The sequence below is a fragment of the Lagopus leucura genome, unplaced genomic scaffold, assembly GCF_019238085.1.
Source record: "Lagopus leucura isolate 7727_CA_CO unplaced genomic scaffold, USGS_WTPT01 Super-Scaffold_100030, whole genome shotgun sequence".
Taxonomy (NCBI): domain Eukaryota; kingdom Metazoa; phylum Chordata; class Aves; order Galliformes; family Phasianidae; genus Lagopus; species Lagopus leucura.
This window is the reverse complement of record NW_024962281.1, coordinates 3,879,328-3,903,327: the sequence shown is the minus strand read 5'-3', so window position 1 is coordinate 3,903,327 and position 24,000 is coordinate 3,879,328. Positions and strand designations below refer to the sequence as shown.

At 42.9% G+C, this 24,000-nt stretch overlaps 1 protein-coding gene across 2 annotated transcripts; it reads left to right on the top strand.

Moving 5' to 3' along the window:
* Positions 1-1,851: 1,851 nt before the first annotated feature.
* Positions 1,852-11,069, top strand: NME5 (NME/NM23 family member 5). Of its 2 annotated transcripts, none has more exons than XM_042881405.1 (6): positions 1,852-2,142; positions 3,155-3,320; positions 5,231-5,436; positions 5,795-5,895; positions 6,887-7,005; positions 9,364-11,069. In XM_042881405.1, exons 2-6 carry the CDS (start codon positions 3,192-3,194, stop codon positions 9,448-9,450), a joined length of 642 nt encoding a protein of 213 aa, XP_042737339.1. In that variant the 5' UTR covers positions 1,852-2,142; positions 3,155-3,191; the 3' UTR covers positions 9,451-11,069. The 2 variants fall into 2 exon arrangements, with proteins under 2 accessions (XP_042737339.1, XP_042737338.1); XM_042881404.1 differs by lacking the exon at positions 1,852-2,142 and adding an exon at positions 2,657-2,727.
* Positions 11,070-24,000: the final 12,931 nt, after the last annotated feature.

The window sequence follows — 24,000 nt, the reverse complement described above, 5'->3', positions numbered from 1 at the left end:
GCAAGCTGCAGCAGAATTGTTTAGCTGTAAGAAATGGAGGAGGGAGCGGGCTTGCAGGAGCGGAAGTCAGCTTGGTCACAGGATTTCCGTCAAAGACACTTTGCACTGCAAGAGCAAGCACGGATGGAGGTTATGGAGGTAAGCTGGTACTGCATGTAGGTATCCCAGCCTTTATTGTGGGAGACAGAAACGAAAAAAATGGTGTCAGTGGTGGACAGAAGTTGTTTGTGTGGCAAATGAATAACCAGGAAATTATTACTACTTTTTTTTTTTCATGCTTGACATTAAAATGCGTGTAAAGCTAAAATGTGTAAGTTTCATTTTTAATCAGTGAAACTAGCCAGTATTACTCTTTAACTTTTCTTTATTATTTTGCATTATCCCGTGCAATTTTACATCATTCTGTTTTTCCTCCTCCTTTCTTTTTTTAATGAACAATCCCCCAGTAAATATTTTGTCCATCTTCTTGCAATATTGGAGTTCAAAGTTCTAAAACAGTATTTTTTTCTTTAAGAAGTTATTTATTTGTTACTAGAATGCAAATGCATCTGCAACCATCATCTTAATGTTATTATATTCCATGCCAGCTAAAAATAAGACAAACAAGGCTTGTTAAACCACTTAACAGATCAGATACAGCAGCCAAGCTATGCCCAGAGAAGTATTCAGAACAGTAATGGTTTGTTGCATTGTAATTAAAATTTCAGGTTTTGTTTGTTTCTTTGCTTAGCCCATAGTAACATCCCTGGGCTACAGAAGTTAGAGACAATGCTTCAAACCAGCCTTTTAGTTATTAGAAATAGCTTCTCAAGCACTACAAAGATAACGTGCGTACAATAACAATATCAACACAGGGTTAAAAGGTCGGGTTTATGGAATCCGAGGATTTAGAAGAAACCTCTGAGATAGTCTTACTGTATAAAGCTACTTCTTTGTTAGGGGACACACTGTTATTTTCTCTTAGTGTGGGGGGGCCCCTTTAAATGTGTAACTCTGCATTATTAAACGGTCGTGGGAAGTGCAGCAGGAGGAAACCCCGGGTAATTGGCTGCCGCTTCAGATGCAGCAGCTCGCTCATTGGAGAGCAGAGGATTCTCCGAGCTGCTAAAATTAGATGATCTCCGCCCTCCAGAAATGCTTCTGGAAACAGCAAGGAGGAGAAATTCTGACACAGAAGGATGGGGGAAGGAGCGAAGCGCACAGGATGCTGCTCGTGGGGAAGCTTCAGCAGATAAGGATGCACAGACGGATGTTGAGATACTTTTTTCCTATCTTGGTTAACTGGGAGCAAAATGCACACACTGAAGAAATTGCAAGTGATCAAAGTCAGCAGTACTTTGTGAGGATATTAAATTCAATATTTCTTATGTAATAATCTGAAATATTCACTGGTGCTGAGGAGGTTTTTGAGCTGCTAAACCCAGGGTCAGCCTGTCAGCCTTGTAAGCATTTACTTTGCCAAGGAACAGCTCTTGCCAAATTAACCCTGAACTAAAAGAAAAAGTAGATGAACTCGCAAATCTTTCTAGGAATTTATTTTTCATAAAACACTTCTTTTCCTTATCTGTGAGTAGTTGCTGCATTTACAGTATCTTCAACTCAACTGTTGTTAACTGTTGATAAAGAAGCCAACATCGTATGCCTGTATTAGCAAAATCAGTCTATATCTGAACTGTTCAAGACTTAACTTTCATTTCTTCTGCTGACCATTACTACGCAATATTGCACCTATGGCTCTCTAAGTGTTTTGCCTTCTGCCCTTTCACCTTTGTATCAACTTTCAGCCTGTTTTCAATAAAAAGAAATGAAGCCCATATACATGAGCACTTGTCTCTTTGTCCATCTCACCCCAGGGGCATGAATGTGACAGGCCATTCCAGCTGGATGTGACAAACAGACTGCCTGGGATCACATCGTTTTTGGTAAAGATCACACGGCAGCAGACGAGGCCCAAAAGTGAGCAGTCCATGGGCTGGTGCGGGTGTTATCGCAGCCGCCGGGCTGTGCCTCCCCGATAGCCGCCGGCAGGCCTCAGCAGGGCGGCAGGCTGCTTGTTTCTGTGTTGCAACCGAGTCACACCGGGGAGAAAATGCCTTTCAATCCAAAGTGCTGAGAAACTGTATTCTAGAGCTGGGAATTCAGGTCAGTGCCTGCTCAGCTGTGAGCTGCATCCCAGGGCAGATCGGACGGGAAATGAACAGGAAGTGCTGTGCGTGCTGCCACCGCACAGCGACGTGTAAACAACCCGCTTCTGCACTCAGACGTTTATTTCTGTTCCAAAATACCCGTCCAACAGTGTGACCTCTGCTTATGAGGGTCTGCCGTGAGATTGTGCTTCCCGCGTGGAGTAAAATCGACAGAAAGCTGCGTCACAGAATTAACAACGCAACAGATCCCTTGAAACCTTCTGCCCAAACCGATTTACTCCCTTTTTTATTTTCATATCACATCAGACGCTCAGAAAAGTGCAAACGAGGTCCGGAAAGCGCGGTTGCCGCGGGCTGCGAGGCGAGCCGAGGGCGCGCCGCTCCCGGGCCGCCATTTCTGCTCCCCCCCCACACACGCACGCAGCCGCCCGCCGCGAGAGCCGCGGAGGCCATCTTGTGGCCGCTGAGCCCGCTGCCCGCCCGGCCCCGCCGTCGCTTAGCAACGGGGAGCTGCGCGGCATGGCGGCTTGGCGCGCGCGGCGGGACCTCTGGAGGCCGTGACTGGGAGCTGTGGTTCCAGGTCGGTAGCTGCAGGCTTTCCGCGGGGGTTCGTGTGTTTTCAGCCTTGTCTCCTCGGAGACCCACGGGCACGGGGGAGAAGGGCACAGTTCTGCAGGAAACCACATTGCTTCCACTGCTCGGGGAGAAATGTTGGAGCCTCATATCTCGCTGATCTCTGTGCATAGCTGTGCTTCTGCTCATGCATGGTCTGAGTTAGAGAAGTTTTAGAAGAGTTTTTAATTCACGATTGGCTAACAATGCTTAATTTTGGCTTGTTTTCTACAAAACATTCGTTTACTGAAGATGGGAGCGTGAATTACGGGATGCTAACTAGTCCAGGTCTGAAATGAGGACGTCCTGCTTCCTTCCTGGATGTGCACTGGGTGTGGCTGCAGGTGACTGCGTGGTAGGCAAACCCCAAATGTCATTAACTGATGTCATTGCAGGACAAAGAAGCACCCGGCTTCTAATCTAGAAGCAAAGATGCAGATGCTAATGCCCGAACCTCAGATTTTTGTGGAAAAAACACTGGCTCTCATCAAACCTGATGTTGTAGCTAAAGAGGAAGAGATAGAGGATCTCATCCTCAGATCTGGATTCATGATTATCCAGGTAAAAGGCTGTGTTCCTGAGATAACAGCTGCAGTTTGTGAGTCACATCAATAGTCTTAAGTTTCACCAGTCAGTTCAATAATTAAAAGCTTTTGTTGTAAAAAAAAATCAGTTTATATTTTTCGTGTCATCAGACACAACTCCCAGATTCTTTGAGGATACATTTTGTTGGTGCGTGACATGGAAGAGAGCGCACAAATGATTTTGCTGGCCAGAAGAGATCCCGTACTTCCTTAATAAACTGGGTTTAGTAGTTCGTCTATGTAACACATGTAGCAGATGGGTGGGTGCTCCAAAGTAGCTCTTTAGTGAGATCCCCTTCTAATATCAATGTGTCATATACCCATTTGCCAAGTAGATGCTTCCAGATTTAAATGGCAGGTTGTGGACCGAAGTGCTTTTTCTTATTCCCAGTGTTTTTGTCCTAAAAGGGCTTTAAAAGCATTACAAATGTTCTACTTAAATAGGTCTGACTGAGTTTGTCCTTTATGGTTTTGGACCTAACAACGTGACTGTGGGGATGCTGCGCAGAGCACTGGTGCAACCCCCTCTGTCACTTGGAAAGCTTCCAGGCCGTGATTCTTGGTGGAGACTGGGTTAAGATAAAGATTTGCCTTTAGCTAGCAAGGACGTGCATACTCTAGGCCCTCATTCAGGGAGCTCTTTGTACATTCTCTAAGAACAGATGGAAAAAAAAAAAAATCTGTTAAAATAATTCAGAATCCTCAGGCTATTTTGAGGTAAGAGATAGGAAGTAAGGGCTATCTTCAGCAGGAGCCAGTAATACTACTTTGGCAGGAAGTCTTTGCTCTTTTTAATTTCCTTTAGAAACGATCACAAGTGGGGGGGGGGGGGGGGGGAAAAAAAAACGAAAAAAAAAACGAAAAAAAAAACGAAAAAAACCAACCCTCTTCCATGTTACCCAGCGGGGCTGGGGCGGTCGCTGGGTGCCGCTGTGGTCCTCATCGTGTTCTGCCTTCTCTTCCTCCTGCTCCCCCTCCTCCTCCGCCGACAGCGCCTTGGCCACGGCACTGAGTGAGCAGCAATCAGGCTTCTAGATACAAATATTATACGTATATATTTTCCCAAAACGGTAATCTTTTACTTTTGTAAATGCCTCTTTTCAAACTTGTTCTTTTTTAATTTCTTCCCCTTCATTTCTGGTTGTTTTATTTATAGGCAATTCATCAGAAGATTAGAGGGTTGTTTTGGTTTTTTTTTTTTAATGAGAAGAACTTTACAGTCATTAACTTTTGACATTGAGGTTGATAGGAATCTGAACGTTTAGTACTTTGTATCACATTAGAGCAGGCTCAAAGAAAGCACTTTTTAATAAGTTTATTTCTCTTCATGCTGCCCCATGCCCTCTGGTGGATAACCTGTAACGGGTGGATAACCTGTTACACTTGTCCTAATTCTGGCTACCTGCTGGCTGGATAGTTATTGTGAAAGTCCTGAAGCACTGAATGAAAGAACGAACAATTGTATAATTAGTGCTGTGGGCTGAAACTTTTGTAAAAGTGGAATGCTCTTCTGCAACAGATGAATAATTAAACACTGCTCTTGTAATGCTTTTCGGGTTTTGTATGCTATGCCCTGACTGTACTTTGTGTCACCCAGTGGTTTTAAAACACTGCAATTTGTGTACACCAAGATTTCATTTTCCTCAAGTAGTGCATTTGTCTATGTAATTAACATAGCAACCTCTTGGTTTTTGTTGCTTTGTATCTTGAGGAGGACCAAATCTGAGAGAATCAGATTAAGTTGGGAAGTTACTCTGTACCTCTTCAGCTCGCACTTGACAATGTGACTGCCCCAAAGAACAGTGTGGTACCTGAGGCAGCAAACTAGCTCAATAGTAAGCTTTTTTCATGCTTTTTTCATTCTCTTCTGTTTTACACTTTCCCCAGAAACGGAAGCTCCAGTTAAGCCCAGAGCAATGCAGCATCTTTTATGCAGACCAGTATGGAAAAATGTTTTTTCCTAATTTAGCAGCCTATATGAGCTCTGGACCTTCAGTTGCTATGGTTCTTGCCAGACATCGTGCAGTCTCATACTGGAAGGAATTGCTTGGACCATCAAACAGCATAAAAGCTAGGATGACTCACCCTCACAGGTAATTCACTGGATTATTTTGGTGGACTCAGTAGGATTTTGTCATTCTCTTAAATGAGACCAGAATTTCTTCTGCCTTCTACTGCTCTCCCTCTTTCAAATGAGGTAAGGATTTTTAGTGTTATCTCTTTAGTTTGTTTGTAACATAAGTTTTCACCTTTGCATATGTAAAATTCACCCTTTTTACAGAGAATGCTGAATGTGTGAACACAAATTTTAATCTGCTACTTAATTTGTTTGAAAACAAAACAAATCACACCACAGCCTTGTTATATAGCTTATGTGTATTGCTTTTATACTGTAGGGACTTTAAAGGTATTTGCAGTTGCCCGCTCAGCAGTTCTTTCTCTTGCTTTTAGTTTAAGAGCGATCTATGGGACTGATGATCTGAGGAATGGACTTCATGGCAGTCTCAGCGTGTTCTCAGCAGAAAGAGAAATTCGATTCATGTTTCCAGGAGGTAAAATGATGCAAAAAATATATATATTGCCAGCCTTTGGGAGCATAGCATCCTTCTCTCTTATTGCCTCTGTTCAGACTCTAGATATAATTTAATTTAGAAGGGTTCAGCTTGTTTGCTTTGTGCAAATGTGTATTTATTTATGTTGGTATTTTCTCCTGCAAAAAGCATACCAATATCTATTTGAAGAGCCATTATAGTTACAGTGAGTGCTTCTACTTTTCAAACTCCGTGGCTTGGGAACTGGAGCAGATAAAACTGCAAATAAAACTGGAAGCTATTATACTCTAGCATGTTCTTCTGGCGGTGATCAGACCAGGAACTCCTGTTGGCTTGAGAAGATCCCGCTTGGGCTCAGGCTGAGCAGTGTCTGTTCAACAGCAACTGTTCACTCACATGACAGGAGCTTTTCCTAAGGTAAATGCTAGAGAAATGGACCATAGTACCTGGAAAGACTGGGAAATAGTCTCTTGTTTATAAAGTAACATTTCAATTATGATTTTAGTCTTTGACAGAAAGATGCAAGGGGAACTGACTAGAAAAGCTTGTTATATTTCCTACCTTACCTTGTCTAAACCACGAGTCTTCATATTTGCTAGCAAAGCTAGAATTAACATGAGATTTTTTTGGTGTTTTCAGAAACCAGAGCCACACTGCAAGAAGGAAGTAATGGATTCCATAAACTATGGAATATATTCTTGCTCTCCTACCTCCTAATGAATCTTCACAGATATAGATGTTACTGCAGATAGTCTGAGTTTCTCCCCTCTCCTAACTGGCTATAATTAGAAAGATTTCCTCAGTGACATTGTAAAGGGGTTTAAATGGTTTCTTTGCAGTTTGTTGTGTGAAAATCTTCATAAACTATTATATACTATTAACTTAGATGAGCTTCCATTTACCTTAATGTTACTATAAACAACCTATGAAAGAAGGCCTTCTTTGATCGCTCTATAAGTTGCTTTCCAATGCCTGTGGTTGCTCTTCACAGTGATCTCGGAGCCAATTCCAGCTGGACAAAGAGCTAGAGATTATTTGAATCTTCACATAAAACCTACGTTACTAGCTGGGCTCACTGCACTTTGTAAAGAGAAGCCAGCAGATCCAATGGTATGGTATATCAGCACTGCGTTGTGTGCTTTGTGATATGTTTGTTTTACACTGATATTCATGCTCTCTGTATATATATAAGCTTCTCTTTTGCAGAAGAGCTGTGCTGTTTCAGTTAACTGCTAATGAGGTAGTCAGATAGCATTTGCCTTTCAAGAAGTTGATTTGTTTGTTAACAGATGAGACGAGGGCCAAGGCTGTATGAAATCCTCTTTTATGAAGTAGTCATTTTAGGTGACATTGATAAAACTGTTGCCAACAAGTTGTTACACATGTCTGGAAAAGCAAATAGGTGCTATTATATAATGCCAAGAGAAAGTTTTTACTTTAATATTTCTGAGGTAAGTTTGAGATGAAATAGCTCTCATCATAGATTCTAGGTAAGCTTACTTCGATGCTAATCAATCTGGTAGTAGTTACATGCTTGAGTAAAACACTGTAGAGTTCTTAGCAAGGCTGCCTTTACTTCATCACTATGGTTAATTTAATAATACCAACCTAATCTTTCTTCAGGATGAGCAATTATCTTGACTATGGCACTGATAACAGTTACATGGGCTGCCCCCACAGCTCACCAGGAAAACTAATTACGATTCTGCTGAGTAAAACCCATCTTGAATAATCAAACTGGCCTCTAGAAAATTATGTCATCTCAACCCTTTCTATGTAATAAGTTGATACGTCTTGCCCTCCTTTAAAGGAGATCTCAAGGAAAAAAGGATTTCGTATGAACTGTAGTTCTTATTGGGGGGGGGGGGGGGAAGGGTTAATTTATTGGGTTTTTCTCTTTGGTGCCTAAATAAAATTAGCTTTCTTTCATCTGGAAAATGCAGGTTTTTTGTTTTTTTTTTTTTCTTGGAGTATTCTTAAAATTCAAGTAATTCACACTATACGTACTCAGGAATGTGGAAAATTAATCAGTGTGATGATTTACTGGGAGCTGTGGTGCATTCTGCATTATTAACACTCTTTTAATCCACACTGCATTTTCCCACAAGAGACACTGCAGAGAAAAAGACCTTAAGAGCATTCTGAGGTGTGTCTGTGACCCGTGTCAGATTAAATGTACTGTAACTGCTCCAGCTTCACAGCCTGCTCACTTTGTCTGTATGTCTGGCACTGTGACTACTGAAATCTAAGACGCTGAGATGCAATGTCCCTGAAGCAGCCACTTCATCCATCCCTTTGCCCTAAGGCCAAACCAATTGTACACAACCATTCCTAGCAAACATTTGTCTGGCCTGTTCAGCACTCCAAATGATGGAGAATCTGCCTCCCCAGGCGATCTGTTTCAGTGCTGAATTATATACAGTTGAAAACCTTTCACTAGAAGTTAGCCTAAGTCTCCTGTGCTCCAGTTTTAAACCCAAGACATTTTTGCTTTGGTTTGTTTTGCTTTGGTGTCCCCAGAGGACATTGGAGACAATGTAACATCTCCTCTCTTTTGCAGCAATCTGTTGCCTGTTTGAAGGCTGTCCTTGTCTCTCCTTTTTTTTTTTTTCCCAGTCATTTCTTCATAAATAATAAATATAATAATATAAATAAATAAATATAATATAATAATATTAATATAAATATATAAAATAATATATAATATATAATAAAAAAACCACCTATTTTTTCTTTCCTCTATCTTAACTCGTAGGCCACACTTCCTTAAATCATTTTGTTTCTTTGTTTTCAATTATCTCTGTGCTCTGAGCACGTTTGTTTTGGCCAGTTATGTAGCTAGAACTAATAACTTCACCAGACCATTTTCCTCGTCCTTCTTGTGAGAAAGTTATATGCCAATAGAAATGTATTAATTCTTTCTTCCACGTTCTTAATGACTGTGACCTTGTCACAAACGGAAAATAAGCTTGATTTGATATTGCTGTACTTGAAAAATATACGTTGGCTATTGCTCTTCAGCTTGATTCTACAAGGTGATTCACAAGGAAATTGATGGAGCATTTTTTTCTATACTCTGTTCACATATTTAGGTGTTTTTCTCCCATGAACTGAATTTAGGCTAATTTTAATCTCTTGTTTGTTCCTCATGAAATCTTCAGAAATAAAAAACCAATGTCAGTCCACTCAGAAACAGTTTCTAGCAGCACTGAGGTTGTCTCAGCCAAAGGGTGTGAGTTATTTGAAAGCAATAGAAGTGGTGAAGATTCAAAAGAACATCTAGAAAAAATCAGGCTTTTTTTTTTTTTCTTGTTTCCTGTAAGGACTTCATTTTACAGCACTGTAGGACTGTGTGTCAGAGGCTTCAAATAATGCTTTAAATTGCTTTTCTTACACTTCATAGAGAAAACAAACAAACAAACAAACAAACCCACAGAAGGTGTTGAATTTGTTGTTGTTGTTACACAGACGTGGCTCGCTGACTGGCTGATGGAACACAGCCCTAACAAACCTAGGTTACAGCATTACATCGCTGAAGAAGAACACCAGGAGTGAGATCTCAGTGGAAATCATCTCAAGTATTCCAAGTTACAGACAGATGTCATCATTTTCATTGTATCTCTGGGCAATTAATATTATTTGAAGTAAATGTTACTGTCATAACTACTCTCGTGTCTTTATGGAATCCTTACTCTTAACCAGAATTTAAAAGCTGTAGTAACTTTTCTATTGACTTTGAGAATGTAGACTAACGTAATAAATCTACTGTGTCAGGTGATTAGAGAAGGGTGAAATTATCTTCAGGTGTTACCTGAGCTGCTATTTTCTCTAATTATCTTGGTTTGGTTGTCTGGGGAAAATAAAATCATTAAGACAATCGCAGATTCCCAAATGACCTTCAGCTGTTCTATACTTTGTTAAGCAGACTTGTTTCCAGTACTTGTTTAGGAGACACAAATTGCTTCTGAGAGAAGGTACCTGAATGTAAGTTAGAAAACAGACATTGAGGCCATGTTACCAACCTGAGAAATATGGTTGTTGATTGCATCACTGAACTATGGCAACTCCTAAAGTGGTGACTTGAGACTGATGTATTTTGACAAAATAATTTGGAATCTGAATTAAGGGTGCCTTGAATGTACATTTTCCATCTCTGTGACAAAAGGCACAGTGGCTATAAATCAGTCTCTAATTTCTATTGGAAGTCACAAGAGGGTGTGTTTTAGGGACTAATGCTGATGTTATTTCCAATATTTGTTTAAAGAAAGGTGCTTAAACGCAACAGCTTGTAATAGGGGTGTTTTTCTGTGCTCATCTGCTCTTAAAAGCTATGCTGATTGCTGTTGTTTTCCTTGTATTGTAGTTTACATTTGAAATTTACTATGTTTTATTTGACAGTTTCAAGGGGGCTATGCTGTTCAACAAGCAGTGGTTAATCCTGTACTCTATTTCTAATTGGACTGGTTGGGAGAGGGCAGGAGGCTTTTTTGTTTTCTTCAAAGCTGTATTTGCACTGTTAACTTCAAACTTTATATCCTACGGTTTTCCTGGATTGCGAGGAGAAAGCATTGGCTTACAGTTCTGAAACTTGAGTAGACTTAACTCGTACTAACACAAAGTCAGAGTTTGTTTTATGGCAAACATTGCTTCTCAAACTTGAGTAATTAGCAGCAATTTGAGCCATTTATCTGTAATATTAAACTTTTTCTAAGCTAATCGTTTGTATCTTCTAAGAGAATTGAGCCATACTTGCCATTTCAGATAACCAACCTCTACAAAAACAAAACGAAAAACACAACAGCCTAACGCTCAGATGTGAAGAAAAAACAACATGGTCATTAGAAATACAGCAAACAGATCTCTTTATAACTAATTTCTCTTGCCTGTAATTATTGTTCCCTGCACGTGTCTGATTGCTGCAATTATAGGACAGTTGTGCTTTGTGGTTTCCTGTTAGCCAAACCAAAGCATTTCTATATTGAACATGCCAGAAGCTAAAATCCAGTGTATTCACAGTGTGTTCTCCTTTGCTTTTGTCAGTTACTGAGGTGTTTGCTTACTTTCTTAGATGTGTCACAGTTTGACAATAAATATCTCCTTTATGGCACTGTTGGAGCTCTGTTTGTCTTTTGCAATAGACCTCTGTTACGTCATACCTATAGAAGGTTTGTAGATGCTGCAGTGAGTGTCCGGGTCCTATGGTACACTGGATGTGTAGGAAAAAAAGGCAAAACTAGCTGGAGTTGCAAATGTTACTTTCATAACCATGCAGTATAATGTATCAGTCATTCAGGTGCGTATCTGTTTTGTTCTCTAGTATTCCATTCGCTGCCTCTGTACACCAGGGACAAATACTGACCTGGTAAACTAAACCTCACAGCTGAGATGTGGAGGAAGTTGCATCAGTGAGTGGGACGTGGGCAGGACAGTCCTGCCCAGAGGACAGGCAGGATGACGGCCTGGTCCCCTGGGGGAGCTGTCACACCGTAGGAGAGGCTGTTTGAGGAAGTGCTGCTCAGGTTTCAGTTGAGCTTTAGGTTTCTGCCTGGCACAGCGTTACAGGCTTGGCCAGCATTGTGATTCCACATCAGAGAAAGCGTAGTTTTGGGGGAAAAAAAACACAGGAGTTGAAGATGCCTTATCATCTGATGTCTGCTAGGCAAGCTCTCTGGTAATTAGTGACCTCTGTTGAGTCCAAGTAGTTACCTTGCCTATTGGGTTCTATTGGGTATTTTAATTTTGAGGGAGTTCATTTTGGTTGTACTGCTAGAGTGCTGGAATAGAGCTATGTCCATAAAACCAGTAGCTCAATCTCTTCCCATAATTCTGTTTTTTGGTGGGTTTTTTGTTTTTTTAATAAGACTTTCTCTTGGAGCTTTGCTTATTATGTGCTCATTGCTACGTGCCTTGGAAGTTATTCATGAACCTATAAGCTACTAGGCTACTGTGAAGTGTGTAATTGTTCAGACTTCTTGTTTCAAAAGGGGTTTTTTAACCGTAAGTATAGACCAGTTATACTGCCAGGAAACCTGAATATACTTTAAACATGGCATAAGCCTCAATCAAGGACGGTTCCACTTTGTCTACGTAAGTCTGAGCATTCCAGCATGCCAAGCTTCAGACATGAGTTGCTGCTTGGCACTTAGAGCTTTCATTCAACAATTTGAGGCAAAGATCAGATCCTCTGGGTAGCGAGGGTGTCAGCAGCATGACTGATACGCTGAGCCTCCTTGGGAGGATGCCTGTCAAATAAATTCTTGTTATGCTGCCTCCTGCCAGGTGACCACGGAGATCTGCCAGAAGCTCAGGGGAGAGCCAGTTGTTGGTCTTCCGAGCCAGAAAGGAGGCATTGTTGTAAGATGAAGCGGCCTGCGGGAGAGGACGGCAGCTTGCAGACAAGTGGGTGAATGATACTTCATTAATGATAGCACAGAGAGATTAAGAATGATCTTTGCTTTACTGCTTGTGAGTGCTTTATGGCTGAGGGAGGTGATGCACTCACATAAAGGACTTCATGTAGTGCCTGGTGTACTTACAGTTGTCTTGTATGGCAATGCATTTTTTCCCTGAGAAAATCAGGCTGACTCTTCAGGTAGTGATGGATTTCAGGTTAACTCACTCTTGTCTAGCTGCTGTACTGTTCTGAAATCAGGTTACTTTAAAAATAAAATTAAAATTAAATAAGACTATGCTACCAACTTTTTTTAAAAGACTTTTAATCTGGGATCTCTGAGTCAGACAGGATGGATCTCCTGTATTACTAGAGAGAAATTTTAAAGGCGATTGAGTGCAGTCCCCAAATGCCTGGGCAAGAAATCACAAATATACTCACCCTTAAGCCCAGGGAACTTTTATGTGCGAGATCCTAATTTGGCTCTAACATCTCTTGATTTTGATAAGCAACTCTGCAAACCACTCCTTTTTTCTTTGTAACTTATTTATAGTCAGTGCCTAAGCTCTCATTTCCTTGCAAAGAGGCGGTTGTTATTTGTTATGTTTCTAGAATCTGCACTGATTATCAAGGTAGGAAATTCTACACTTCCAAAAGCAACGTCTCACTGCTGGCTATCGGCTCTTATCTCTCTTCGGTGTCGTAAATGTTCTTTCCTACTGGGTGGTATTCCTGCTGCAGTGTGAATGACTGCATGTTTTGTATGCATTTGGTTTTGTGTCATCCTCATTTCTCTATGTGAGAAAATTCCCAGCAGTATTTAGCGTACGCGTGTGGATAAATCTCCTGCATGGCCCATAAAGTAGTTTACTGTGGGCCACTATAAAGCAGTCATTACGGGGTGATGTTTAAACTTCTGAGATTAACACAGCCTCTCAATTGCACTTACTTATTTTTATAGTGTAATTTAGCAACTGAACCAGGAGAAGTTATGGCATAGCAAGGACTCCTTAAAAACATTGGTCCCAATTATTCTTTTGGTTTCTTCATGGTGTATTCAGAACAATTCCATTCTTTTGGCTTAAAAAAAGAAAAGAAAAGAAAACCAGAGAGCTGCTCAGCTGTTATGTGATACACACGTCTGAAATGCAGTCAGATGCTGGCATGGCGCATCCTGAACTCCAACTGGGAGGAGAGTGCTTGAGCCTGATTTCTCTACAGTGAAACATGGGCAATACTGTTCCCTGTGTGCAGAACACCTCATCATAGACCATTTTGCAAAGGAAAATTTGCAATGGTGTTTTTGCCCGGATGAGGGAAGTTTGATCGGGCCTCTCTGAAAACCAGATGATTTTAATGTGGCCTCCACAAACGTAGATAGCTGTGAGATCATCCTCTGCTAACTCACCACTTCCATCAAAACCACGCCATGAGGATATTTCAGAATACTTTGTTGTGTTTTTTTTTCTTCTGAGGTCTTCCATGTAAATAAACTGAATTGACCAACAAAGTTTTGACCATGACTGTCTTTGTTTTGCAAAGTTCTCTTGTAAACAGACACCATGCTGGGCTTCCCCGAATAGCACCATCAGTGCAATTGAAAGGGAGCAACAAAGGCATAGGAAATGAAAAGTCCATTCAATTTCCTATTCATGTAAATGATAGTCTATCATACTGATTACTAGGTTCATATGGTTAGGATCCGTGAAAACTCTTAAGCTTTTTATTGCCTTTTTAATGAACTGCAATACAACGTAACATTGCCTCACCTGAGCACTGACCAGGCATGGAGGCATTCTCCAAATTCAGTGTTACATTGGTCATTACCTACAGAGAATGTCTCCTACCACAAAGTGCAGCTGTGATGCAGTTTTACTGCTTACTCACAATGTTCTTCCTTTAGACTACATGGCATTCCTGGAAAGAAATTTTCTGAGTAATATATAAATGTATTTTTAATGATGATACCTAATTTCTTGATAACAGTTTTTCTCACCAGATGGCAGAATGCTGTACAAAGGAACTAATGGAGCACAAATGGTACAAGTCTGAAGGTCATGTACAGAGAATTCAAATGAGCCCCTCAGGTCATCCTTTGAAGCAGCAGAATCAATAAAATCCATCATTTTCTTTTGTTCCAGTTTTGTGTCTTACAAACAAAGCTGTGTATTTCTTCAATGAGAAATGTCCATTGTAGCTAAGGAGATCTAGCACCATGTCCTTGATGTGTAGCCCAATCTAACGTCCTCTGAGTTCATGAGGAAAAGGTTCTTCGTTGCCTTTTTTTGGGAAAGAATTCAAGTTAGTTCTATGGACTTGTAATATGGGCTTGTCCATCAGACTCCTGTCTGCCTAGCAGCTCAGTTTTTCCATCTGACTGTAGGCAAGTATTCACGTGATCATCCAATGCACCTAATGGTTTAGGGGCTGAGCACTCCATCTGTTAGAGCATGACTGCTTGTGCACCTACTGCTTGCACTAGCTTTGGAGCAGCCACATGAGTAAACTACACAAGCAGATGGTTACTGCAGTCGTGTTGCTGTGATGGGCACCTTTCAGTATCTACTGCTGTGTGGAAGTAGGGAATTTAACAGCTGGGTTGTCAAAGTTTGCCTATTGTTTGGGGCTGGGATCATTTGGCGTATGATATTTTGAAATGTTTTCTCATAGGCAGTGGCTATTAGCTGCATATGTGTAGAGGATCTGTGTGTGTGGTTCTGTGTTTTAATGAAGAGAGCAGCTATCTCTGTAGTAATGTCTGAAGATAAATCTATTCATGAATTCCAATCTTCCTAAGTTAGCTATCAGAAACCAGTGGCTGGTTTTCTTCAGTCCAGCCAAAGCTTAGTTTTAAAAAATAACATGTATTACAGAGTAACCTTAAAGGATGAATTCATCTGACACCTGATAAGAATATCTGGTGGTGAAGAAAAAGGTGGTATTCTAGCATGTGTTCTTGTAAGGCAGTGCAGTAACAAATACATGCAAATTCAGTCTAGTGGGAATAATCTGAAACCAAAACAGCACTTCAACTGCAAAGTCATTAAAAAAACTTTCATGTAAGACAGCTGTGGGAGAAGGAGGTTTGGTATCTGTAATGGAGACATTGAAGTTGTACTTCAGCTATGGAAGTGAAAATGAGCAGAGGCAGCAGTGCTCTCAGTGTCTCTGTTGTACTGGCAGATCTGGAGTGCAACTCCTACGCTGCTAATGCACCTCCATCAAGGTGTGTGAGTCTGCCACCAGGTGCACTGTGTATTCTCTCACAGATTTATTGCAGCAGATGATGTTGGGCTACATCCACATTATAATTTTGTGTGATTCTACTAAAAGTGATATCATATCAATTTGGATACGATTTGAGAATGTTAAGTTCTGATGGGACAAACTGAGAATTCTGGGTTTTCACTCCCTTGTTGCAATGAGGAATTGGATCTTGCTGTACTTATCCAGCTGGGTTGAAAACCACTATCTCATTGTCACCTGGCGTTCATTTGCTGTTCTGCTGCAGGTTTTCTTCATTATGGTTGAGAAAGTTTGAACATTTAAAAAAAAAAAAAAAGAAGATGAAATGACCATTAATGTGCACAACCCTCCCTGCGTATGAGAGAGCAGTACCTGGTGCCAGCAGGATTTTCCACAATTAAGGTATGTCTCTTATGTGCACACATGCAATGTTAGCTTGGCTGTGCTCACAGAGGTTGTGGGTTTTACACAGTGGTCCAGAGATAATAATTTGTTGATGGGAATTTGTTTAATCTGTAGAAGAAAAAGTGAATTTCTGAAAGCTTCTTCTTGTCTTGGTGGAGAGGGTAAAGGGAACATGCTGAGGCATGTCTTTTTCTCTTTGCTTTAATCAAAAGTGAGAATCCATTGGTTAAATACAGAATAAGGAAATTCCCTTTTTCCCCTCACGAGAGTGTTTTGGTAACTGAAGCACTTTCACACTTGGGGAGATGGGCTTGTTTAGCAAGGGAAAACCAAAACATTCCAGTGCAGCTAATACTGCAGCTTCTCTGGTGCCTTAAGTTCAAGCCACAGCAGGAGGTGCAGACGCCTAATGGAGATGCAGTGGCTTTCTGGATCTTTTCTTTGGAAGAAATAATGAGTCACAGTGCATTCTTCTAAATTAGTAAGGCTCTTGGAGGTGAGAGAAGGTTGAAATCTTGCAAGTGGTGTTGCAGTAGAGAGAGGCAGAGCTATTTCTTCAGAGTATTCTGAAGTCTCTGTGCAATGGGACAGTCGGGCCCTAGCTGCCAGTGCTGCTGTACTGGAGTTTTCGTTGTGGAAATCAAGTTCTTTTGTCAACAGCCTCGGGTTTCACAGAGTTAACACTTACTTGAATAACTATAAATACAAAGACAATGCACTGAGAAGATATCTGAAGCCTTAATATGAAGGAAATTGTGGTGGTGCATGTGAGAACAGATGTGCCCATATGAATAATAGTGGAAGCTCATGGGATAGTTTATTTCAGGCTTGACTCTTCCTGATGTAATGTGCCAGTTATGTAACTTGGTGCCATGCTGTTAGCTTACTAATTTGGCTCAGGCAATTTTCCTTGGTTGACTCACCTGGAAAACTGATTCCATGCCTGTTTTTGTTTTTGTTTTGTTGTTGTTGATTGTCTTCATTTTGCTAAATTAGTTAGACTTGGTTTATGAAATAAATGGAGCCATCATGTCCCCATGGTGTAATTCTTGCCACGTTGCTGAAGCATTCACTCCACCTGTGAGCCATTGCATTTTCAGTGCTAGAAAGTCTCGTCTGTGGGTAAACTGTTTGTCTGTGGGAAAACTCTTGTGGTTAGTTTCAGAAGATTGAATGGAAGAATTGTTGTCAGTGGTTAGCTTGGTTACAAGGCAGAGTGCTTAATGCAAGACTGAGCAAATCATGGTGATGTGGAAATTAATTACATCTTCATGGGACAGAGAAAGTACAAGTGTCCCAAAGATCACCACGGGTTTAAAACTCAGCTCAGCTTCCTGTCAGAGGGAACTGATGGCCTTTACCACAGTACTCTCCACGATCTTTCTCAATGCTTCTTTTGCCACAGTTCTTATTAAATTAGTGCTGGCATTGTACAGAGCACTCTGTACTTCATTTCACACAAGGTCTGAAACCTTTTACACTGAAGCAGAGCTGTGTTGAATGCTCAGCCAGAATGGTGCCTTCAGAAGAGGAGATAACCAAAAATGTTCTAAATAAGACCCTAAATAAGCACTTGCTGGGTTAAACCACAGGAAACTGACTTTTGACCTCTATCGTGCATGACCATTTACACTATCTCCTTATCAGCGTACCTGGCCTGGCTCCAAGAGATTGGATGGTGTTTGGATACAAGAGGTACAATTTAGAGCTCTGGGCTGCTTGAAAGGGACCAGGTGGTGATCTGTGACTCTGGAGATTAGGGAGATAAAGCCCCGTGGTGGGCACATCCCCTGTCCTGCCACTGATGCTGGCCAGGTTGGGCACCTGGGCACACCTCAGAGATGGAGATGGAGCACTCCCAATGGGGTCTGTCTCAAATCCAGATTCAAGTCCCACAGCCTGAATCTGTCTGTAGTACATGGAGGAATAAATGAATGTGCTGCTGTCAAAAAATGTTTCACAGGGAATGTAAATAGTAGGCTGTTGGATAAAACAGGCTCGGACTGCTGATCCACAGGATGATATCCCCGGCACCCCCGAGGGGAGGCTATGGGACAAGAAACAACCGCGAGGATAGCTGAAAGCTGGGAAATACAACTCTGCCCTGGGATAGGGCTTATTCACTTATGCACATCAAAGTTTAAATATAGTTGCTTTGCTTTTGGACTTGAGCTAGCTCAAACAAAACCATCCCAAGTCCCAGTGCTGTGCTCCCAGGACTCCTGCCCAGTATTAGCTGCTGCTGGTGCAGCACGGGTGTTCCCCCGAACCATGTTTGCAGCCTACCACTTACCAGTATTACCTGCTTCATAGAGAGTGGCTGCAATGCTGGGAATACTCAGCACATCGGGAGGTACTTGGAGCTGTGTTAATGTAATTACTCTCTTTCTTATTGCCTTCAAAATCCACTTAGTGATAGGGAGGAGGTGCCTTGTCCCTGTAATGGGTGGTGGCAGCTGGCCAGCAGAACTTCTGCCTGGCAGGAGTGGAGATGCAAAACTGGCTCAGGAGATTTAATTTCAAGGCACTGGGCAAAAGGGAGAGAAGTAGGTATTGGTGTTTCTAAAGTTGTCATCTACCCTTGATGGACAGGCAACTGGAAATGTTGGGCCAGGAGCATTGTGAGTTAGGAAAGCTTGTGGAATTGGGAAGAGACAGGACAACTGCTCTCCTCACCCTTATTTGTGTCTGGCTGAGCTGTGGGAAGAGATTGAAATCTCACAGGAGCTCCATCACTTTCACAGCCCGATGTGTCAGACCAGGACACCCATCACAGCATGGTTTGAGTGCTAGGCATGATGGCTGTGGAGCACAGCAGCTGCCCCAAGCGCACAGCTGGCTGAAGCACCCCATCCCATGAGTCTGAGCCCAAGAGGGGTAATGGTTTGTGCCCCGTTGTTTTACAGTCTTTCCTCTGACCTCATCATTATCTCTTTTATGGCATTCTGTGAGCTATTGAAAGCATTAAGGGGAGGAAATTAAGGGCTGTATACTGTCCAGGCTCTGTGGTTATATGTCCCCCGATGAGCTATTCTCTCCTGTACATGCCCACAAGTGGCTTCAGTTCACGTTGCATAGGGTAGTGAAAAAAGATGAGAAAAAAAAAGGAAAGATAAAATACTATCTAATATTTCCTTCTCTCTTTCCCCTTATTTCTATCTCCCTGTAAACCTCTACATTCCCCTTCCACAACAGACTTGGATTTCTTGTCTTTTGTTTTCTGTCCCACTCTGGCCCACACAACTGCTGCTCTTCTCTTCTCTCACCTGCATCTGGTGAGCATCCCCAGCTGCTGCCACCACTGCTCTCCACTGTGTTTGGGGTTCCCACCAATGCTCTCCACGCTGCCTTTCAGAGCCTCTGGAAAAGCTGAACTGGGGCCTGAACATGGTACAGACTTCAGACTGGATCTTTTCTAAATCCTAAGAAGTCTTTGGTTGAGGTCCTCTTGGGCCAGGAATGCTCCCATGTGAAGCTGTCCCAGCAGAAACACTGCATCCAAGTAAGATTTTTTGCTCCGTCCTCTTTCTTGTTCATAAGCCAGAGGCCACCAGGAAAGCACTGTGAGTTTGGGGGAAAAGAGGAGGAAGGAATTAATTCTGAGACTACATAGCAAGTAGCATTTATTTGACGGCATCTCTTCCATAATCTCCCATTACAGGGCTCTTTGCCTCCAGGCTTGTTTGAAAAGAGGGGATTTACTTCACTTTTTGCTGAAGTGGGGGACACGGGATGTATCCTGGGAGAAAACAGGGACCTAGAAAAGGGAAACAGCGGGGTGGGAGTGAGCTTGTGGCTCACTGCAGAGGTGCACACCTGGGGTAGGTCACCTGCTGCTTCCAGCCACCTGTGGGGACATCTGGAGAGAACAACCTGCCTCACGCACAAGAGGTTCTCATGCACTGCTACATGCCTGCAGCAGAAGTGAGGAAGGACCAGCAGGCAGGCAGCAAATTTCCACCCTGCCTTACTGTCGGTGTCTTCTCTCCCTGAGTTGTAACCCTGCCCTGCAGACTCGCTGTGCCTTTGTACAGGAGTGTGGCACAAATGCTCCCCAAACCTGGGCTCATCCCCTCCAACAGGGAGGGCAGCTGCAGCACCACCCTGCAGATGGGTACCGTAGGTGTTCTCGCCAGCTGAGAAGTGTTTGGGAAACACCTGTAATGCTTTTTCTCAGGTGTTACAGAGAGGATTTGTTTTGTAAATAGCAAAGCTCTTAATTACCTTGACTTTAATAAGACCGAGCTGAAAAGGTGTTAACAAGTTTCTGTTAGGTTGTGCTGGCTGCGAGCCACTGCACAGGGCTGTGCAATGAGAAGGTGGGTGAAATTACTAAGAAAGTACTTCTGCTCAATAGAGAGAAAAAATTACTGGGCCCTGGTTTAGCCAAAGATCTGGAGTAATGTCAATTTGGTAGTTTGAACTGAATTAGGAGGCAGTTCTCCAGCAGATTCAGTTTTGTTCTGGTGATATGGAGTGTCCAGTGCAGGGCATGGAGAGCCATTTCCTCCTTCTGCTCCCTGCAAGGCACTGGTGGAGTGAAGCTCCTGTGTTCCAGGTGGGAGTGTGTATGCATAGCAGCTCTGAAAACCAAGGGGTCTGGGGGTTTAACTTTAAGCACCTCACCTACGAAAGTGTTGCTTAGGGTTAGAATTGGTTTGAAGTCATAAAAATCTCTGTATGCTCCAGCAAGCTGGCAACCAAATTCCTCATCTTTCCTTGAAAGCCCATTCATTAATAAATCTCACTGAAAGCATCGCCTGGATGCTTTTACATCCTCCTCTACAGAACAGGCATTAGCAGAGGTTGATTAAGGGCCTTTAACTTTGTCATGCTAAGGCTTGGTTTTGCAAGTTGAAAAGGACCTGTGAGTTGTTTTCTAAGGCTGTAGGGAATTGCTGGGATCCCTGGTTTCGTTGCAACAGATGCAGCATGACGGGGAATCTACGCTGCATATGAAAAGGTCCCTTACCCTGCTGAAGAGAGGAGAATCTAACACTTGTCAGCTTGAGTGATGGAGACTGGCATTGAGAGCCATAATATTCATGTCAGAGAATTGCCAAGCCCATGCGGAAACGTTCAAGATGGATGGCCTGGGGATGCACTCCTGACACTTTAATACGAGGGGAGGATACAGAGCAAACATCTCGTACAGAATTATAATCCATGAAAGGGCATCGGCAGCATAATTTAAAGCTAATCCACCCAGCAAAGAGTTTAACAGCTGAAGTGAAGCGGGTTTGAATAGAGGAGGGCTGTAGTGGGGCAATGGGGCTTCTGAGCATCCCACAGCAGGGAGTGAGCACTCAGCCAAAATGCAGCCACCCTGGAAATGCTTCCCAGAGAGCCATGTGAGCAATCTGTCGGCACGCAGCCTTCCTGGCTCCATTTCCCTCTCTTGTCATTACTATCAAGTTGTGAATTAAATAGGCTTGATGCGCATCTTGCTGGCAGTCACCTTGTTGGTGATGTGGGCAGGCAGGGCTCTGAGCAGCAGCCCTCTGGGGTACTGGGACTTTGGTTTGAGTTCATACAGCATCTGCTGTAAATTGTTTCATTTTTTCGTTGGAATTGGGATTGTTATGTTTCTTATGGTAAAGCCATCAGGATCCTCCTCAAGCATTTCTAAAACCAGGTCCCCCTTCTTCACAAACATGAAGTGATTTCAGGTGGTTGGGATCAGTGTCCTAAATTTTATTTGATTTCAGCTAATCGGGAGTAAATATGTTCGGGTTTAAAGACACCACCAGTCCCTTTGCAGTGTTATGGATAGAGACTGAGTCTTTGCAAGTCGCAGCTGACAAGACTTCACTTTACTGTGTGTCATCAGTTATCTTGAAAACTGGTATGTGAGATTTTGCTGTTTTGATAGAAACATGTCTGAAATGGTGAGGTCAGCCTGGCCGGCAGCCTGCAGCTTCTTAGCCCTCGTGCTCACAGTGTGTGGTTACAGAAAACCAGTGCTTGGGGAGCTCCCTGACAGCAGCTGATAGATCGGGACCTGGAATCTCTATTGTTCTGTAGGGAATGTAGTGAGAAATGATGGCTGTTGTATCCTGGAGAGGAGGGCTCTGCTCCCCCTGTACTGCAGTATGTGTGTCAAGGTGTGGCCCTAGGGCACACTGTTGTCTTCTGTCCTTGGTCAGACTCAGTGTTCACTCTGCAAGGTGTGAAGAAGTGGAAATTGATCTCACGGACTGATACTTAACTTTCTCCCAGGCTCTCCTCACTTTGCATGTGGTCTTTGGTTTTTGCATAAGATCTGATCAGGCTGCCTCAGATAGTCTGAATTTCAGAAATGTAAATGGGATTAAAAAAAAAAGCAAATAGATTTGAGGGAGAAAAAAAGCAATCTCCAGCATTCAGATGCAGTGCAGCAGGTCCAGGTGCCAGCTCGACAAACTGCAGGTTGGGGAGAACAGGGGATGGTTTGTGGGGACGTGACCTGGGTGAGATGTTAACTGTGATCCTCCTCTGCAGTAGGACCATCTCTGTATCTGCCTGGTAATTGTGCTGGTGGAATAACATCTCCTTCCTGTTTGTTTGCTTGTTTGTATTGTTTCCAGTTCAGCTTAAATTCTGGTGGCTTGCAAACAGATGCTGTTGTGGCAACACTTGAAAAAGTGCTGGTGGATTTTTTTTGGCTCCGGTGGTGTGGCTTGTTTGCTAGCTATGTGAGCTTTGGAAAGAGCAAAGAATCCCCCAGAATTGATTGTTGGTTGCTGTAGCCCTTCCCCCTTTCAGGAAACTGTCTGTTGCAAACATAAACTCATGTCAGCCCCGCTCCCAGTTTGTGTTTTGCACCTTGAGCAGAGGCTGTATTTGCTCCGGGAGCATCATGGCACACAAAGCATCAAAGCGTGAGTGCAAGGTGTGCACTGCTGCTCCCCCCAGTGCTGAGACCCCCGGGGCTGCCCAAGGAAGGATCCCACCAGGTCTCCCACTGAGCAGCAGGGGAGCAACAGGGGAGCTGAGCCGCAGGCGCATTCACAGCTGGCCTCAGGTTTTCTCCCCCCTGCCCTGAGTTCAAAGTGCTCCTCTCGTGCCTGGGAGAATATTGCAGCAGTGCTGGTGCTTTCCACATCAAAGCAGGGCTGCCTCTCGCTGTCTGGGGACGTGAGGCTACAGACAAATTAAAGGGGCATCAGAGCTTCAAAATGGGCTCCGGCCAGTGCTGCAGCACGGCTGTTACTGCAAACCCTGTAAGGAGTTATGACTGTGGCCAAGTTTCATTGAGGTCTGGGAAAGAAAAGGCCTCTTGGTGGATTCTTGGATTTGTGATGAGGAATCTGGGAAGTGTTGAGCTTTGGAAATGGGTGGTTTTACACCTGAAGTTCTGCTGGGAAGTCTGAAAGGAGAAAGCCACTTGTTTTCATTATGGTGTTTATTGCAAAATACAGGCTGACATCTAACTCTTTAGGGATGCCTTCAAAATGTATGGAGAAAAGAGATTGTGCTAAGCAACAATTCAGCTTCTTAATAAGCAGCATTAGGCATAAAGAGTTCTGGATTCTTATTTGCTATGTTGTTTTTTTAAAAAGTAAAGGAATTGTAAACGAATTAATTTCACCTGGTACAAACACATGAGGCTGTTATCCATTCAGGTAGAGGGTCTGGTACCGAACCACAGCATTTTAAAAGTAAAAAGCAACCCTGTAAACACAGTCCTTAAACCTACTGATACCCTCAAAAAGCTGCAGCTGTGCTAATACAAACAGCAGCACTCAGAAAACCCTCTCACATCACAAAGTGCATAAGTTTCCCCATCAGGAGTGCTTCCAAGCAACGCCTGTGCAGAAATAGGGGTGCTGGGGTGGTGGTGCCTGCACAGAAATGGAGAAGCCCAACAGGACCAACCCTGGCCATGGTGCCCGTCCCACTCACGCTAACACTGCTTGACCTTGGCTGGCGGCAGTGCAACGCGTGGAACCCACCAAAAAAGTGAAATTCTTCCCTCTGTCTGATATAAAGTGACTTCCCCGGGTAAGGCTCCTTCCCTCAGTTATGATCAGGGCCACTACAGGTGGAGAAACCCACAGGTCCCGCCTGGCAGGCGGTTGGTT